The following is a 19,799-nucleotide window of genomic DNA, read 5'->3' as shown; positions in this document are numbered from 1 at the left end:
ACTCGTTAATTATGGCCTCTTCTACTAGGTACTTGTTTTCTAGCTTTCTTATATCACATTCTGCGTTTCTAATAATATGCCATTTTATTCACGGAATAGGTTTGGAATTGCTTGTTTGATTGCGTATGTAATTTTTAGATTCCAATACGATTAAACGGTGTTAAGGGACTAAGGATTCACCCCCGATGATTTTGCAGCTAAAATTAAATGCGAAAAATAACTGAATAGATAAAAATACTTAACTGTACGCCGTACGTTCCCATTGCTGACAAAATGGAAACAATAAATTTTTGAGCAAATATTTAAAAAAAAGAAAAAGATGAGATTTTTGTAGAGAATGCGAGAAATGAAGTTGTGTGGATTGTATTATTTTGGTAATTTAGTGATTTTATATCTAGTAATGGTGGCTTATTAACCGTTTGGCATCTGTGAAAGTGCACAAGTATGGAAAAATGAAACAAAAGCCGCTGGACGAAGCTTCGTAGGCTTTCCAAAAAGTCTACTAGAGTCTTAGTCAATAAATACGATTTTAGTGAGCCTTTATGGCATCTCATCTTATTCTCATCTCATTGGTTTCATTTAATTGCATCTTAATTGATTACAGTCTCGAAATCAACTTCACTTCATTTCGCTCCATGATCTATTATATAACAGAATATTTAATAAAATGGGCTTTATGGTGTGATACCTTTGCCTTTCATGTTGGAAAATAACCGAATCACTACATACTGTCAGTTGTCACAGTGTCACAATAAAATCAATAGTTCCGAATTCTAAATAAATTTCTCTTCTCAATCTTTTCAATAAAAAAATCATTTCCTTGCTAGCTACACTAAATTTGATAAAAACTAATATGGAAGTTGAAGAAACTAATTCAGTTGATAATGCTTGGGCTATGAAGATACCCAAATTTACACCCGACGATAACCCGCATGGCCTTTTAGAAGAAAGTAAATTCGCCACATTATTTCCAAAGTATCGAGAGCAATACCTGAAAGAATGCTGGCCCTTGGTACAGAAAATACTTAGCGAACATCACATTGTTGCAGAATTAGATTTAATTGAAGGAAGCTTAACAGTAAAAACAACAAGAAAAACTTGGGATCCATACATTATTATTAAAGCGCGAGACTTCATGAAGCTGTTATCGAGAAGTGTTCCGTTTGAACAAGCCTCTCGTGTGCTAGATGACGAAATTGGATGCGACATTATTAAAATTAATTCATTTGTTCGCAAAAAAGAAACCTTTTTGAAGAGACGGCAGAGGTTGATAGGACCTCAGGGTGTTACATTAAAATCCATTGAATTATTAACAGAATGCTATGTTTTAGTCCAAGGTAATACAGTATCTGCAGTAGGCCCCTATAAAGGTTTAGTGCAAGTAAGACGAATTGTTGAAGACACAATGAAAAATATACATCCTATGTACAATATAAAAAGTTTAATGATTAAAAGAGAATTAATGAAAGACCCAAGGCTAAAAAATGAAAGTTGGGATAGATTTCTGCCAACATTTAAGAGCAAGAATGTGCCAAGGAAGCAACCAAAGAAGAAAGCCAATAAAAAACCTTATACTCCATTCCCACCTCCACAACCTGAAAGTAAAATTGATAAGGAGTTGGCCACAGGGGAATACTTCCTTAAGGAAGATCAAAAGAAGGCAAAGATTCACCATGAAAAACAAGAGAAACAGGCTCAAGCTAAGAGAGTACGAGATGAACAAAGACAAAAAGATTTTATTCCTCCTCAAGAAAAAATAGAAAAACCTACAACATCAAGTACAACCACAGTAGATGTTGATCAACTAAAAGCAAAAATGAAAAAGTTTACAAAACGTAAATCACTAAAATGAAAACTTCATGTGTTTAATTATAAATGTGTTAACATATTGAATCAATAAAATATGTTTTATCTCTTTATTTTTAACAATTTTAGTTCAGGCACTTTAGTGTTCTTCATTATGAACTTTTTTCCATTCATAAATTTCTGAATTGTTTCAGGTATTATTATTTTTCCTTTGGGATGCTGATGTGTCTCAATCAAGGCTATAAGCATTCTTGGAATGGCACATGCAGTACCATTAAGTGTATGGACAAAGCAATATTCATCATTTAATGTTTTGTATGTAATATTCAATCTTCTGGATTGATAATCAGTACAGTTACTGCAGCTAGATATTTCACCATAAGCTTGACGACCAGGCATCCATGCCTCCATGTCATATTTTCTGTAAAGAAATTCAGTATCCATATTTGTCACTGTTTAGTAATGATGACCTAATTTACTAAGAGGTGGTACTGGTACCCTAGATGGTCCCTAGATGGTCTACTATATTTGCAGTATTTTCACCTATTGCTCTATCTTAGATTGTAATCATGCATCAGCTGTACTGTCTATTTCTGTTCCAAGGCTGATTTGGAATGAATCTTGGATTGACATGGGGGTAGTTGATTTACAAGACAAAAAAAAACTCATCCTCATGTTTTAGGGTGTTGACAACTTTAATATGCTATCTATGCACCGATGTAACTGCTAGAAACCAAATAAGTTTGTTGTCAACTTGTTTGCTGTTCAATGGCAATAAAAACAATAATTTCAGTGTGCTATTAATATTTATCTTTCTGCAATCTGTATGTTACACACTGCAAAATTATAGCAATGGTTAAAGTATTTTAGAAGCTATTTATAACAGTACTGTTTACGAACCTGTAAGCCGCTGCACCCAATTCATAAGGAGGCATATCTAAAACCCTTACAGATATTCCCAGTGGTGTAAATATTTTTTCTTGTGTGTTCCGTATCACTTCAAGCATTTCTTCAGATTGTTCAGAAGTAGTAACTACAAACATTTCAACTTTATTGAATTGATGAACTCTGGAAAAGTAAAATTTCGTAATTTAAAACACAACAAATATTTTTATGATACAGCTTATAGAGATTTTACTTATTCATAAATATACAACTCAAGAAGAACTACAAACAAATAACTCAAAATACATTACAATGCATTCAGCTGTCCTTAAATTATAATATGATCTTTGTACTATACAGAATAGGCCTAGAATGTTCATCATAACATTATATTACCTGTAAATCCCCCTTTCTTCAGCCAAGTTAGAAGTTTCAGCTCTGTAACACCTGCTTACTGCAGCTAATTTCAAAGGCAAATCATTAATATTGTGTACACTGTTTGCAAGTAATCCAGCCAGAGACATTTCTGCAGTACCAGAAAGACAAAGGTCAGTTCCATGGTGGTGTGGATCAAGTGAATAAATCTAAAACAACAAATCTTGAGATTAAAGACTATCTTAAGTTCATCGATTATATAGATTTTTCAAGTTGTAAATTGAAATCTAAATATACAAATATCATAAATAATCAATTGAGATTGTGACACCAATTTAACTGATTTGCTATAATATGTTATAAACCAGATTTTGAAGAAAAATACAGGAATCTCTTCATACAATTAGGTATAATCACAAGAAAACTTGACCGAGTCTCACTAATATATTTTATAGCAATGCTTTTGGTTTTTATCTATAGTAGTATCATTTCACTATGTAAATTTTATCAAATATGCAAAAGAGGAGAACCTATTCTAACCCTTCTTCAAATCAATTTTGTCTTCAAATGTTATTGTACCTGTGTTCTGTCGCTTTTTACAGACATGCCACAGCTCTCCAAAACATTACTAGCAAGGATGTCAGGTACTGATATCAGTTGAAAACCGTCATCAAGTAATTTTTTTACTGTGTATTTTATTAATGCTTCCTCTAATTCTGCTAGTTCTCCAAAAAAGTAATAACTTTTATGACCACAGGTGTGTCCCAGCTTCTCGATTCTCATTAAATTTAATAATCTTGTTATTTCACTGAATTCAAAAGGCTTGTATTCTCCAAAATCTTTCTTTTTATTTATTTCATGGACAATGTGAGGTTCAAACTTTCCTTCTACAAAAGGATGGGTTTTATTTGGTAAGATACTTAGCGCTTCATATAAATCCTGCTTTATTCTTTCGTATTCATGATTATCCTCAGAAGTTTTTGTGATAATTTTATACAATTGCATTACTCTATCGATATCTCCTACTCCTTTTCGTATTTTGATATTTTGTTTTATTTCTTCATGATTTTTGGGATTACAATAATATTGTAAGTTATAATTGGGATAAATTTGTGAGAAAAATCTTTTAAAGCCTTTGGTGCTGTAGACAATACGGTAATTCTGAATTAGTGAAGAGATGTATAGCATTTTAACTGAAGTAAAATATTACCAATCAAGGGACTTGAACAATGATAATTTGAAACTAGGTACCAAGAGGCAGATGAAGAAACAGCACACTTAGTTTAACGTAGTATGTGTCATTTTTAGTGGCATATTTTAAAATAAAGTACTTATTTAAAACCTGAGATCTTCATATAATGAAGATCAAACATCAAATCATTTCAAATCAAACAAACAGCAAACTACAAAAAAGATAGGTAAGTACCTTATTTTTTAAGGGATTTTATGACCTAGTAACTAAGACTTTTAAGTCATGTCTTATTTTAATTTATATTTTTATTTTTATGAAAAATTATTAAAAAATTGGAGTATAATGAAATGAAGATGATTAATTTCAGACATTAATCAACTGGGATAAAATTAAATGAAGTTAGTTATTTCTGTGGGCTTCTGGATAGTTTTTAAAAAAATAAGACGATTATTAATAATTTAGCAATGCACAGTATTCGAATAATATTCAAAATATAATTTTCCCAATCTATCTCCACCAAATACATATTGCAGGACAAAAATTGTATTTACTTTAAAATTCTATTTAAGTGCTATCATGTTTTTACACTACAAGTAACAAGGAGCAATGTTGTCATTGAGCTTTAAAGGTATGTACTTAATACAAATTATTATAATATAATTGTGTATTTAGGTTTAAGTTTAAATAGATAGGTCCGCGCTATCGATAAAGAGAGAGAGAAAAAATCCCAATGCATACAAATTGTTCCATATATAGAGCAGTGGTACTCACTCTTTTTTATAAGGACTAGCCAAAATTAGGTGTCGCGGGTTGAAAAAAAAATGTTAATATAAGTTTATTGTGCTTTATGATGTGATACTTTTACCTTTCTAATTGGAAAAAAAGAAATGCTCCTAATTTAAAGAAAAGTGTGAGACTTTTGTGAAGCTGTGTGAATTGTTTTATTTTATTTTATTGGTGTTTCTTCAGATTTAAATGTGTATTAGCAGTGGCTTATTAACTGTTTAGTATCTGTAAAAGTGCACAAATGTGTTTGCAACTTTGTTTCAAGCTCCTGGACGTAGCTTCTCGGGATTCTACAAAAAATCCACTAAAAAAGTCTTAGTACCAATTTTACTAAGATTATATTTCATCCCATATTATCTCATCTCATTTCAGTTCATTTAATTTTATGACAATTGATTAATGTTCCAAATTATAACTTCATTTAATTTCCCTTTTTATTATAAAAAATTAAGCTGTACGTTATAACACTTTTGCCTTTCCAGTTGGAAAAATAAAACTACTACTACTACTAGAAAAGTGTCAACTGTCAGATTTGGCGCCGTTTCGGTAAATCAAAACAAGATTATTCTGTTATAAAAATTAAATACCTATTTAAGCATTTTCAATGAATAATTAACAGAAAATAAAAATAGAAAATCAAAATGCCCACTTCAACTATTACTTGCAACAGTATAACACAAGTGTATGTATTTGTATCATCTAAAAACATTAAATTTGTTTGTGTCAAATCAAATTTTCACTGACTAAATAAATCGTAATTTAGTCAGTAGTGTTCTCGTCGCCGCTTTATAACTGAGGTTGATTCTAAATCGGAAAATGAAATGGACAACTATTTGGGCATGCCAATTTTCAAGTGTGGGTTGAAGAGTTCCTAGGGGCAGCGGCTTGGCTGTCTCTAGTATTGATGAGGTCAGATTGTTGCATGTATGCTCTTCTCTCTTGATAATTATAAATTATCTACAAATTTTATTGAATGTACTGAGTAAAACTACATTCAGTGATCTTGTGACATTCTGTTTGCTTCTTAGGTGCATGGATAAGATACTTGATGGGGATGAAATAATCAAAGAAAACTCTAAGAGAAAAAGGAGCTGTGAAGAAATTGTTTCTGCCAATAATGTAAGTAATTTGTTTTGACAGAAAAAATCAAAATACAGTTATTGGAACCGAGGAATGGGGCTACCTACCTTCAAGCTCACAATATATCCTACTACCGCATAGAGGTCATACCATCTGGTATGAAAGGTGTGGTGTAGCTATTATACAATACAATTGACCACATGTCTCAAGGTGGGTCATCATATTAGCATTTATTTTCATATTATAATATATATAGGCTCTGGTAACCATTTTATTATTGTATGGTCTGTGAGTGTCTTGTGAATCGGTCAAGGCAATGAAAAAAGAAAATATTGCATCTCTTTTATGTACAGAAAAGAACGTTTTATTAGTCACAAACCCTAATTGCATCATTAGATAGGAAAAAAGGAAATAAATTAGTTGCATGACAAAGCTAATTTGGCTTTTTAAAATGCAAAAGAGAATTGCTAAATCACTTGTCGATGCAGTAATTCATGTTTAGAACATAAAAAGTATAATTGTTAATTAGAAGAAACAAAATTCTTGCATTTAAAAGAATACCTATGATAATTTCATAGTTTACCGAGCTAGTAATCACTGGTTCTTCATGTTCAATGATACCTTACTTATACCACTGTTTTTTTTAATGATTAGGTGAGTGGATTAGCTCACAGCCCACCTGGTATTAAGTGATTACTGGAGCCCATAGACGTCTACAACGTAAATGCGCCTCCCACCTTGAGATATAACTTCTAAGGTCTCAAATATGTTACAACGGCTGCCCCACCCTTCAAATGAAGTGCATTACTGATTTATGGCAGAAATAGGCAGGGTAGTAGTACCTACCCATGTGGACTCACAAAAGGTCCTATCACCAGTAATTACGCAAATTATAATTTTGTGGGTTTCATTTTTATTACACAATGTTATTCCTTCACTGTGGAAGTCAATCGTGGACATTTGTTGAGTACATATTTCATTAGAAAAATTGGTAACCACCTGAGATTTGAACACCGGTACATTGCTCAACACGAATGCACCGGACATCTTATCTTCACTAAGTCACAACAACTTCAGACTTAATAAATCTAACAATAATGAACCTTAATGTATGTTTGTCTGTATATTACAGAAACGATCAAAAACAGAAGACAATGATGGACATCAAATTTCACAAGATTCTACAAGCAATGACTCTATTGAAAATCTTAACATTCCAGCAAAAAATACTAGTCTTATTGTTTCTGAAAACATCAATAATGTATATAAAAATTATGACGAGGTTGAAAATAAACCAGTATATAAAAATGGTGACCCTATCGTTGTTGAAATAGATAACAAGGATAAGCCTGGATCAGTTAACAACAATCATGACATGATTGATGATTCAGAGACCATATCTAATATTAAGAATAGCAATAATATTATCCCTGATACAGAGAAATGTAACATATGTGGCCAATTTTTAAATAATTCTGACTTAATTTATTACCAAGGTCACCCACAAGATGCTGTTGAAGAATATATTGCATTGACTAATGACAAACTTGTTTTGAGCTCTGGTATGTAACAGCTTTTTTTTACTCCGCTATTTGAGTGTTCATCCTGATGTTAAGTGGTTACCAGTCAGTAACCTTCAGTTACTGTCCGGTGGGCCATGAGCTTGATAACCAGTCTAAGCAATAAAAAAGCCCTTAAATTTAAATTCTGAATATTGCACAATGTTACAAAAGTAATAAGATTGATCTCAAAGTTAAACTCTAAAGCTTGAAGCTCTGTTGTTTGTCTATTTGATCCTTTATATGATTCACCAAATATGCTAATAATAATTGTGCTTACTTTGACATATTTTGTAATTTATTATTATTGCCATTTAACTGGCTTAAAAGTTACCCATTATTATTAGTTTGGCCCAATTAACCTTTAGTGATATCTACATTTTTGTACCACTGCCTACCAGCAACTCCGATACAGCACAGTCAGACGTTTGTGAAGAAGAAGTCTTATTTTAAGTGAGAAGAATTACACATGCTTACACATGTTATTGATTTTACATGTACACACTTACTTCATGTAAATGAAAGATACATTTTAAATTTTGTAATTCACAATGATGTGATGTCTTTGGAAACATCGCCCTTGTGCATTCTGACTTTTCTTTGTTTATGATAAATTATTTAAAATATTGCATTGGGTGCAAAGAATTTGTAGGAACTTTTCTTCCAGCAAATCTTCATTATCACGTTCAATATTTCCCATTCATTGTTTCTTTGGTGGTATACTTTTAGAATTACTTGTATTGTATATATTGTCTTCCACAATATCTTTCATTACTTTAAAATCACAAAAATCATGCTAATAGCATTGGGCTCCACTGCAGAGTTACAGAACAAATGACAGTTATCTCTGTAGAGGAGCTACTAGGGAGAAAAATCTAGATATGCAGTAGCTGTCTAAATTTTAATTTTTTTATTGCTTAGATGCGTGGTCGAGCTCACAGCCCACCTGGTGTTAAGTGGTTACTGGAGCCCATAGACATCCACAACGTAAATGCGCCACCCACCTTGAGATATAAGTTCTAAGGTCTCAAGTATAGTTACGACGGCTGCCCCACCCTTCAAACCGAAACGCATTACTGCTTCACGGCAGAAATGGGCAGGGGGTGGTACCCACCCGCGCGGACTCACAAGAGGTCCTACCACCAGTAATTACGCAAATTATAATTTTGCGGGTTTCATTTTCATTACACGATGTTATTCCTTCACCGTGGAAGTCAATCGTGAACATTTGTTATATTATATTGTAATTTAATTATATTGTAATGTACTTATTCAAGGGGAAGATGGAGACATAATGGAACGACCCCAAACAAATATAACTGGCTTTACAATATTTGATGAGCAAGGACATTTGTGTCCAATTGATGGTGGTTTGGTAGAAAACGATGTTCGAATTTATATGTCTGGATATTTAAAGTCAATTTGCTCTGATTCATCAGAGATTGACGAAGAATCCATTCCAGTTAAAGATGTAGGTCCTATAATAGAATGGTATGTATCTCACTTATCATGACCACATAAAAAAAATCTTTTTGTTTGTTTGTTATTTTTTGTGAATTATTAATCTTCTAATTTACATACCATCAGGTTCATACATGGTTTCGATGGTGGAGATAGGAACTGTATAACTTTATCAACGGAATTTGGGGAATATAACTTGCTCAAACCTAGTGAAGCTTATACGCCCCTAATGAATAATTTATATGAAAAAATATGGCTTAGCAAAGTAGTCGTCGAATTCTTAGAAGAATATCACTACTTGCAACCGAGCTATGAAGATTTACTTGAAGTTGTAAGAGATTTTTCCATTCCTGAACTAAATAATAAAAAGATGACAGAAGAAATGCTACATAAACATGCCCAGTTTGTTTGTGATCAAGTAGTTAGCTTAGAAATAGAGGAAGATGATGAACCATTAATAACATTACCTTGTATGAGAGAACTTATCAAATTAATGGGCATAAAATTCGGTAAACGAAAAATACGTACCCAGATACAATACAAAAAAACAGATAAGAAAGCATGGACAAAAGCTACAACAACTCCACTTGTAAGAAAAACATTTGAAAGTTTTTTCTCAAATCAGTTAGACAAAACCAATCACGAACTGGTCTTACGAAGAAAACGATGCGGGGTTTGTGAAGCCTGTCAATTGCCTGATTGCGGCGAATGTAATGCATGTCGTGCCATGGCTAAATTCGGTGGTCATGGAAGAACTAAGAAAGCATGCGTCCGTAGATTATGTCCTAATATGGCAGTAGAACAGGCAGAAGATTCTGATCCCGATGATGAAGATGAGTATCAGCAAATATCTGAGAAAAAACAAGACAAAATAGATGATGCAGTACCAGTCAAGCTCACTGGGTCAAATAGTAAAAATTTAAAATGGATTGGTGAGCCTGTTAAAGCTGATGCCACAAAAATATATTACGAAAAAGTTGAAATTGATGGTGCTGAGCTGTGTAATGGTGACTTTGTCATGATTGAAACTTCCCAAACAAACATTCCTACACTGGTCGCTAAAGTTGTATACATGTGGAAAGAAATCCATAACCCGAAATCAGGCTATTTTCACGGAGAAGTCTTCATACGAGCCTCGGACACAGTTTTAGGAGAAGTGAGTGACCCAAGAGAAGTATTTTTGGGCGACAGATGTTGCCATGGTGCTCCGCTTTCTTCCATATTAAGAAAAGCGAATATAGAAAGGAAAGAGACGTCAGCAGATTGGTTTAAACTTGGCGGGAAAGAAGTAGACGACGAACATTTCGAGGATGATGGAAGAACTTATTTTTATAGCAAGTATTACGACAGGTTCACGTCGCGTTTTGAAGATTTACCTCCAGATCCAGCGTGTCCAAATGCTTTAAGAAAGCACAGATTCTGCCCATCTTGTGAACGTAAAACAAAACGAGATGCAAGAAACATTCCTAAAGTTTTTGAAAAATTGATTGTGAAATCCGAAATTGTTTCAGAACAAAACAGGTCGGAATGGTCATATGTAAAATGGCAAGACTTTGACTATAAGAAGGGTTGTGGTGTTTTCCTAAAACCGGGAACCTTTAAACTAAAAAATAGTATGACAAAAGCGAACACTGTTGCCAAACCGCGGTTTGAAAAAGTCGATGAAACTATTTATCCTGAATATTATAGGAAGAACGATTCTAATACGCGTGGGTCTAATATTGATACCGGGGAACCTTTTTGTGTGGGTTACATAGCTGCCGTCACTGCCGCGAGTGAGGGACCTCTAGTTGTACCGCAAGATATTTACCTGAAAGTGAATGTGCTGCTTAGACCTGAAAACACGAGCAGTAAATTTCCGCAGCACGAGGACACTAATGTTTTATATTGGACAACTGAAATAAGGGAGATTCCATTTTCGACCGTCGTTGGGCATTGTCATTTAATTTATGAACAAAATGTTCCCCAAAATATTTCACTTCAAGAATGGTTAGGAAATGATCCGTGCAGATTCTACTTCAGAATGGCGTATTGTAAGTCCACGGGAGAGTTCACGGATCTCCCGCAGAATGCCATCAGTGTTGGAAGAACAGATCGTACTAAAGATAAAGGGAAGGGGAAGGGAAAATCTACAAAAACTATTGAAACGGTTCCCGCTAAAGTTGTAGAGGAGAAAATTAGACCGTTGCGAACTTTAGACGTGTTTGCCGGTTGTGGGGGCCTATCAGAAGGCTTGCATCAAGCTGGAGTTGCAGAATGCAAGTGGGCTATTGAAAACGTGGAAGCTGCTTCTCATGCTTATTCATTAAATAATAAAAGTTGTATTGTATTTAATGAAGACTGTAATGCACTTTTGAAAACTGTAATGTCTGGTGCTAAGCACAGCGCGAATGGACTGCGGCTCCCCATGCAAGGAGAAGTGGAGCTTTTATGTGGCGGGCCACCATGTCAAGGCTTCTCCGGAATGAATCGTTTTAATTCAAGAGAGTATTCAAACTTCAAAAACTCATTAGTTGCATCGTATTTATCGTTTTGTGATTATTACAGACCTAAATATTTTATACTGGAAAACGTTCGTAACTTTGTGGCCTTTAAAAAAGGTATGGTTTTGAAACTCACTCTGCGAGCTTTGTTGGACATGGGATACCAGTGTACCTTTGGTATCTTACAAGCGGGTAACTACGGAGTTCCCCAAACTAGACGAAGGTTGATCATATTGGCGGCAGCGCCGGGTTACAATCTTCCGTTCTACCCAGAACCCACGCACGTCTTCAGTAGACGTGCTTGTACATTAACAACGACGATTGACGGCAAAAGGTTCTCGACTAATATTCACTGGGACGAGTCGGCTCCAAAAAGAACGTGCACCATTCAAGACGCCATGAGTGATTTGCCTCAAATATGTAATGGTGCTAATAAAATAGAAATCGAATATGGCTCCATGCCAGAAAGTCATTTCCAGAGATTAGTGCGAAGCAACGATGAGAATTCTAAACTACGAGATCACATCTGTAAAAACATGGCGCCATTGATTCAAGCTAGGATCAGCAGGATACCTACAACACCGGGCTCCGACTGGAGAGATCTACCCAACATATCGGTTACTCTCTCCGATGGCACTAAGTGCAAGGTATTTTTTTTTTATTGCATGTATGGGTGGACGATCTCACAGACCAACTGCTATTATGTGGTTACCGGAGCCCATAGACATCTACAACGTAAATGCCGACACCAACTTGAGATATGAGTTCTAAGGTCTCAGTCTAGTTATAACAGCTGCCCCACCCTTCAAACCGAAACGCATTACTGCTTCGCGGCAGAAATAGGCTGAGTGGTGGTATCTGCCTACACACAAGAGGTCCTACCCCCAGTAAAAATAGGTAATCAATGGACTAATTTATTTCTTGAATGCATTCAAAATAAGCAGCAGTCATTGTAATACAAGTTCATTTTATTGTGAAGTCATGTTTCCACTTGTCTTGAGATAGCCCTTTAAAAAGAGGCACACAAATGCCCTTGGAATAATTGTTTTTTTTAAACGTAATTAAAATTAATTGGTTTATTAACTGTTTAGTATCTGTGAAACTGCACAAATATGAGAAAATATAATAAAGCCGCTGAACGTAACTTCACGGGATCCTCCAAAAAGTACCCTGAAAAAGTCTCAGTAAATGACCACCATTTTACTGAGATTATATTTCATCCCATATCATCGCATCTCATTTCATTTCATAATATCATTTTTCATATAAAAAAGTTTTCATTAAAATTTAAATTAAACTTGACCTAAATGTCTTAGTTACCAGGTCATAAAATCAGTTTAAAAACAAAAAAGGATGAACATTAAAATAAAATAATCGGCACATCTATTTCCGTTACATTTTACATCAGTATTTCGATATATAAGATTTTACACTACTTAAATATGTTATTTCGATCAGGTTCTACAGTATCGCTACGACGACAAGCGCAATGGGCGGTCGAGCAGCGGCGCAGTGCGCGGCGTGTGCGCGTGCGCGAGCGGCCGCGCCTGCTCGCCGCTGGACAAGCAGGAGAACACGCTCATCCCGTGGTGTCTGCCGCACACCGGCAACAGGCACAACCACTGGGCCGGGCTCTACGGTAACCGCCGCGCTACCTGTGCCTTATAGGCCACTTTACCGCATTACTGTTACGAATGGCCTAGCCGAGCCACTGCTAGGGTTGCCACCATGCTTTTTGCAAATAAACTACATTGGTTATTATAGATTAAAAAAAGTACATAGTATTAAAATAAAGTAAAATTTATTTTTTATTACTATTTATTATGTTTAAATACACATTTCTATTACAATTGCATTGAAATAAACATTGTTATTCCAATTTAATTGAAATAAGCAAGAAAGTGCGACAATTAATGACAGTGACATTGTTGACATTTGAGGTTAATTTGCGTTCAGAAATACTTGTTAGAAAAACGAGTGGTTAAGTGATCTGGCGTTGGCGAGTAGCGACAGCGATTGAGCAATCGATGTAGTGCGCTTAACGAAAAATTACATATTATTATGACTAAGCTTTTCAAAATCCCAAAGAAACCAAATGATGCCAAATAAAGTATTTTCGTGTTCACATAAAGTATAGAGTACAATTACCTGAAACAACGCACAATACTTATTATAAAGTACGAGTGACAACCCTAGCCAGTGTCAACTGCAAAGAAAATCTGTCGTATGATATTGAATTTTTATTTAAGCTGGTTTCTTAAAAAAACAACCAAGTCAGGTGGTTTAGTGAAAGAACCGCTAAAAAATATTAGTGATTTTTTTAATTATGCAACACATCGTTTTGTTAATTAAGTGTTATACTGCAATATCTGCTGTCTTCCTTGCCCAAAACACGTCATTACGGATCCGCCCGATCCACTAACGGTACTTTTAGGTGCCCCAAGCACCGGTCATCGTCTTCACCGAATCCGTCGCTTGCGACGAAGGGCTCGACGAGTAAATTAACCCACAGACACAGCCCACGGAGTTTCTCGCCGGATCTTCTCAGTGGGTCGCGTTTCCGATCCGGTGGTAGATTCTGCGAAGCACGGCTCTTGCTAGGGGTCGTGTTATCAACAACGTCACGTTTGAGCCCCGTGAGCTCACCTATTAACTAGCCCGGTGACGCTGATATGGTAAAATTAATAATCAAATAATGCATTAAATAAGGTCGGCTATCGTGGGGCGGGTACTTCAGCACGACAGTGACGGATCCCGAACCGATGGGCAAGCAAGGCCGGGTGCTCCACCCCGACCAGCACCGAGTCGTCTCCGTGCGAGAGTGCGCGCGCTCGCAGGGCTTCCCTGATACGTATCTCTTCGCAGGCTCCGTACAGGACAAACATCGACAGGTCAGAGATATTTGAGTATTTCATAGAAATCATTTGTTTTTTTTATTACTTTATTGAGTGGACCAGCTCACTGCCCACCTGATGCTAAGTGGTTACTGGAGTCCATAGACATCTACAACGTAAATGCGCCACTTAGGTACCTTGAGATATAAGTTCTAAGGTCTCAAGTATAGTTACAATGGCTGCCCCACCCTTCAAGCCGAAACGCATTGCTGCTTCACGGCAGAAATAGGCAGGGTGGTGGTACCTACCCGCGCGAACCCACAAGAGGTCCTATCACCAGTAATTACGCAAATTATAATTTTTCGGATTTGATTTTTATTACACGATGTTGTTCCTTCACCGTGGAAGTCAATCGTGAACATTTGTTGAGTACGTATTTCATTAGAAAAATTGAACGCGATTTCAACGCGAATACACCAGACGTCTTATCCTTTAGGCCACGACTGCCCACGACGACATCAATATGAATTATTATTTATTTATTTATTGCTCACAAATACTTAACACGTAAAATTGATAGTAAAAATGAAATCAAAAAAACACTGTAAGTGGGTCATGAGTTTGTTCACCCAATTACGATAGCAAATTACAGGAATTTTAGGATGAGCAGTCTTCTTTTATTGCCATCATCATCAATGCCAGACAAGATAACAACTGAGTTGCTGGTAAATTGTTACCATCGCTCATAGACATTAACAATGGCAGGGGTGCATCAACCCTGCAGCCTAAATCTCATGCCCGTATCTTTAGACGTTTCGTAAAATAGTCCTCCACTCATAACTCATCCGATGATGCTCGAGCATTCCCTCGAAACTTACTCGAGTTTGGTATTTTTAGTCGACCATTACAATATTCCTCAACTGTCCTCGAGTGAGGTAATAATGATGAAAATTTGATCAAGCTAGCATCAAACCCATAGAGTTCTGTAGTCTATGGTCATTGTTTAATGTCAAAGTCAAGCTGCCGCTGTCTGTTTCACTAGATGAACTTATTTGATGTTTTGGTTGCTGAGTTAATCGTAAATATGTGTGCGTGCGGTAAACCTGAAAGTGTATTATTTATTTTCTAACCTATTATTATTTTAGATTTCGGATCCGGCTTTGTATTTTTATTCGCCGCTTTTGTGTGATTTTGGTTGCATCGTGTTGTTGAAGTGCTTTTCCACAACCACCAGTTTATTATTATATAAATAAAACTTATAATCGCATTGCCTTTATTTATCAGGTAGTAAGCAAAATATGACTCTTATGTAGGTAAATAAAATAAAGTGTTTCAAATGTCTAACCTCGAACTATTTACTTTATTAATAAATATTATCAAAATTAAATTATCAAAATATGCGAGAATCATGAACAGATCCAGGCCATAACAACAATATCATATATTTCCATTTACGGTCCACATACTATTTGGACATTGATAGTAAACCAGCCTTGAGGAACATTCAAGGTACGTCGCGACGTACCTTGACTTGACAGTTCGCCTACTTCACTCCGGTTAGGAAAATGTTCCAAGGACGTTTGAGTGGAGTTTATTTTTACGACTAATCATACCAAAACGCGCGTTGGAGGTTGAGTCGAGTCGAGTTAGGCTCGTGTAAACGACTAAAGATACGGGTGTCAGTCAATACTAATATTGTGCATTGTATTACCGATTGTTTTCAAAATCAAAATTTCATTTCCACGGCAATAGGTCTTGTGTTCTATGTCAAACCGTTGCTTTTAAAAATAAACAAAAAAAGAGTTAAAGAAGAGAAATTGTCGTCAATACGTATTTTTTTCTTTCTTAGATGTTTAGACGAGTGCATAGCCCACCTGCTGTTAAGTGGTTACCGGAGCTCATAGACATCTACACGGTATATGAGCCCATTGACATTTATAACGTAAATGCACCACCCACCTTGAGATACGAGTCTAAATCTCAATAAAAGTTCAGTACAACGGCTGTCGCACCCTTCAAACTGAAACGCATTGCTGCACAGCACAAATAGGCAACGTTTAATTATAAAAAGCACCGCTACCCGCTATAATTATAATTTGCGTAATTACTGGGCGTCTTATGAGCCTTGTAAGAGTTTATGACCACCGTTATATATGTTTCTTACACAAAGCAGCCGCTATGCCCATATACAACAGTAAAAAATCTACCAATTAACTTCAAACCAAGATAACCGGTGTTACGGAGATCAAGTAATTTTTGTTCACTCGAAAGCTTCATTGAATTATCACTACATAGTATAAAAGAAAGTCGCTTTCTCTGTCCCTATATATGCTTAAATCTTTAATACTACGCAACGGATTTTGATGCGGTTTTTTTTAATAGATAGAGTGATTGAAGAGGAAGGTTTATATGTATAATAACATCCATTAAATAGTGGAGAAATCACTAATAAATTACAGTTTCCGAAGCGAAGCGAGGCCGGGTCGCTAGTGTTAAATAATACTGCAATAACGCACCCACCCTTAATAACGATATGTTTAAGATAGATATATTCTTGAGCCCCTGATTCTTATTGACTAGCTTATGTCTATTCTTTTTTTTTGTCTATTATTTTATTTTGTCTATTCCTTTATAGATCGGAAATGCAGTTCCACCACCTCTTGGCGCCGCTCTGGGTAGAGAAATAAAGAAAGCGCTTACTCTCAGCCTGACCACATCATGACATAACGATTGTTTTGTTATGTTTAACATTCATTATTATACATCAAATACAAGGAAATTTGACAAAAATATTTGTAGATGCAAATCGTTATGATGCATTTAGCTTTAATTTTCAAATGTAACGTTAACATTAAAACCTGTGAACCTCTGACAATAACTAATAAAATTGTGTACTAAGAACATTTGTTTTAAATTACCTTCTAATTAAAATATATTTAAGCGTATTTTGTTGTCTAGTAATTTTTTTTAATGGTTAAGAAGCAATAACTACTAATAGTCCAAGTCCAGACAATGTTGTAATGGACAAAAAATGTGGAACAGATGATTGTATGAATGTGCGTAGAACCCATGCATAGCTAGCTGCTCTTTGAAACAGCGACCTCTAATAATTGGCTCTGAGTTACCATAGACCTATACAAGTTACGCTCAGTGAAGTATATTATCTATGGCTCAAAGTTTAAAATAAATTTATTTTACACTTTGATTTAAATGTATTGACATGGGTAATAATTGAAATAGGTACTTTTTTTTCCTACCTAAGCTGATAGCCTTGAGAGGCTATATCAGCGGAACCTTAACTAGTAGGTGAGCTCACGGGGCTCAAACTTGACGTTGCTAACACGAACCCTAGCAAGAGCCGTGCTTCGCAGAATCTACCACCGAATCGGAAACGCGACCCACTGAGAAGATCCGGCGAGAAACTCAGTGGGCTGTGTCTGAGGGTTAATTTACTCGTCGAGTCCTTCGTCGCAAGCGACGGGTTCGACGAGAACGATGACCGGTGAAATGGGTACCATTAAAACTTAGCTTAATTTAAATACGGAAACCTATTATTTTAACTCTCTCATAGTATCTAGATTTAAATGAGCACTATTGTATAAAATGTTACAAAAACGAAACCCGTTTTAATTTTAACATGATAGAATTTTCCTTGACAAAATTCGATTCCGCATGTCCTAGTCGATGACGTAGTTTATATCAAGTACGTTATCATATTAATTGTTACATTAGTAAATTTCATTTGCGCTAAAAAAAATATTTAAGTAAGATCACGTAAGAACTTTATCTCTAACACTACGATTTTCAGTAATAAATGTAAATAACAAGGTCATATTAATTCACATCTAGGTAAGACATCTATTTTGCATTTAAACAACAAATATAGAATTAGCTATACTTGATGCGTTTAAATGGTATTTTCACCACAAAAAGTAAATGTATGGAGCAAAAACAATTATCACGAATGATACATAATATCCGCTATTTTAACACTATATTTTGATTAAATATATACAGACTACAAAAAATTACAATATATTATGTGTATAATACAATACAAGAAGAAGGTAGTAAAAAAACACATGTATCTTAAAGGATCCATTGCCAAGACCATTAATAGATATGTTACGCTAACAATGTATCTCTAATGATCTCTATAGATACATTGCCAGATTTACTATGATTTGATTACAAAATAATTTATATGAAAATAATAATAATTAAACGGTGTTTTTAATCCATCATTTATTTAAGGGACAAACTTCTATCGGAAAAAATAAAACAAAATCAGTTTAATTTTTGAAATTTATAATGTGGAAATTGATAAAACAGTCCCTATCCGATAATAGGCAAAGCCTTATACCACATTTTATGCACATAATAGTAGTCTCTGGCCTCGGATGCATAGCTGGCGTCGTCCTTTGGATCCAAATGTAGGGAAATTATTGTACTCGCAGAAATAATATTTGTTGTGTGATTTGTTTTATTTTGTCTATTTAATGTTTCTTCAGGTTTAAATGTGTAATAACGATGGTTTAATATCTGTGAAAGTGCACAAATGTGGGAAAATGAAACAAAGCCGCTGGCCATAACTTCTCGGGATCCTCCAAAAAGTCCACTGAAAAAAATGATAAAATAAAATGACCACCATTTTACTGAAAGTATGTTTCATCCCATATCATCTCGTCATTTAATTTCATCCCAGTTGATTAATGTCTCAAATTAATCATATTCATATAATTTCACTCCATTTTATCATTTTTCATAAAAATAAGAATAAACACTAAATTAAGACATGACTTGATTGACATGAAAGGTCTTAGTTACCAGACTTACCAGATCATAAAATTCTTTAAAAAAACAACTCATCAGTCTGGCCAACAGAAAAAACCAAAAGGGCTTTCGAAAACATAAACACAGCTCAGTGAATTTGGCCCCCTTTTATTTGATTTTCGGATTTTTAATTGTTTGTTCGTCTTTTATTTATTTATAATTAATTAAACAAATGATCACCCTTAAGTTTGCCTCTTTTACTAGATATCTTTATTTTTACCGCTCAGATTAATTAATGTTGATCAATTAGCGTTTGTTCGATGACTATCGGTGATTGTTCGATCATAAAAACAATTAAATTCCCAATTATTAATCATTTTATATCTAATAAGCAGACGAATCAGAGAATTGTATTGCTAAGTAACACAAGATTTTTACATTCGAACACTAATGAACAAATGTCGAACAAATAATTATTAATAAAAAAAATCCGAAAAACAAAAAAAGAGGGGCCAAATTCACTGAGCCCATATCAAATCAAATCAAATCAAATCAAAAAATTTTT

At 34.9% G+C, this 19,799-nt stretch overlaps 3 protein-coding genes across 7 annotated transcripts; 2 read left to right on the top strand and 1 right to left on the bottom strand.

The window, feature by feature from the left end:
- The first annotated feature begins 853 nt into the window (after window positions 1–853).
- On the top strand, window positions 854–1,919 carry LOC101743195 (KRR1 small subunit processome component homolog). Its single transcript, XM_004932028.5, has one exon. It carries the CDS (start codon window positions 854–856, stop codon window positions 1,850–1,852), a length of 999 nt encoding a protein of 332 aa, XP_004932085.1. The 3' UTR covers window positions 1,853–1,919.
- On the bottom strand, window positions 1,903–4,493 carry LOC101743331 (serine--tRNA ligase, mitochondrial). Of its 3 annotated transcripts, none has more exons than XM_038012665.2 (5): window positions 4,277–4,484; window positions 3,646–4,207; window positions 3,088–3,275; window positions 2,707–2,874; window positions 1,903–2,227 (listed from the first exon to the last, which is right to left on the bottom strand). In XM_038012665.2, the coding sequence occupies exons 2-5, from the start codon at window positions 4,069–4,071 to the stop codon at window positions 1,909–1,911; spliced, it is 1,101 nt and encodes a 366-aa protein (XP_037868593.1). In that variant the 5' UTR covers window positions 4,072–4,207; window positions 4,277–4,484; the 3' UTR covers window positions 1,903–1,908. The 3 variants fall into 3 exon arrangements, with proteins under 3 accessions (XP_037868593.1, XP_037868594.1, XP_037868592.1); XM_038012666.2 differs by having other exon boundaries at window positions 4,318–4,484; XM_038012664.2 differs by having other exon boundaries at window positions 3,646–4,493.
- A 1,088-nt stretch (window positions 4,494–5,581) lies between these two features.
- Dnmt1 (DNA cytosine-5 methyltransferase) lies at window positions 5,582–17,362 on the top strand. Of its 3 annotated transcripts, none has more exon segments than NM_001043515.2 (8): window positions 5,582–5,726; window positions 6,073–6,163; window positions 7,257–7,686; window positions 8,961–9,174; window positions 9,271–12,274; window positions 13,086–13,266; window positions 14,337–14,518; window positions 17,097–17,362. In NM_001043515.2, coding segments are annotated over 8 exon segments (4,230 nt in total). In that variant the 5' UTR covers window positions 5,582–5,685; the 3' UTR covers window positions 17,184–17,362.
- The last annotated feature ends 2,437 nt before the right edge of the window (window positions 17,363–19,799 follow it).

Source organism: Bombyx mori, chromosome 8, assembly GCF_030269925.1.
Source record: "Bombyx mori chromosome 8, ASM3026992v2".
NCBI lineage: Eukaryota > Metazoa > Arthropoda > Insecta > Lepidoptera > Bombycidae > Bombyx > Bombyx mori.
This window is presented reverse-complemented; position numbering and strand designations above follow the sequence as displayed.

Bases quoted from the DNA above. Each gene is read 5' to 3' on its own strand.
- LOC101743331 (XM_038012664.2), bottom strand. From the start codon at position 4,254: ATGCTATACATCTCTTCACTAATTCAGAATTACCGTATTGTCTACAGC. The intron at 3,276-3,645 runs GTACAATAACAT...TTGTTGTTTTAG, and splicing joins TAAAAAGCGACAGAACACAG to ATTTATTCACTTGATCCACA. The intron at 2,875-3,087 runs GTAATATAATGT...TTACTTTTCCAG, and splicing joins GAAGAAAGGGGGATTTACAG to AGTTCATCAATTCAATAAAG.
- Dnmt1 (XM_038012253.2), top strand. From the start codon at position 5,949: ATGAGGTCAGATTGTTGCAT. The intron at 5,969-6,072 runs GTATGCTCTTCT...TTTGCTTCTTAG, and splicing joins ATGAGGTCAGATTGTTGCAT to GTGCATGGATAAGATACTTG. The intron at 13,267-14,336 runs GTAACCGCCGCG...GCATTAAATAAG, and splicing joins CCACTGGGCCGGGCTCTACG to GTCGGCTATCGTGGGGCGGG.
- LOC101743195 (XM_004932028.5), top strand. From the start codon at position 854: ATGGAAGTTGAAGAAACTAATTCAGTTGATAATGCTTGGGCTATGAAG.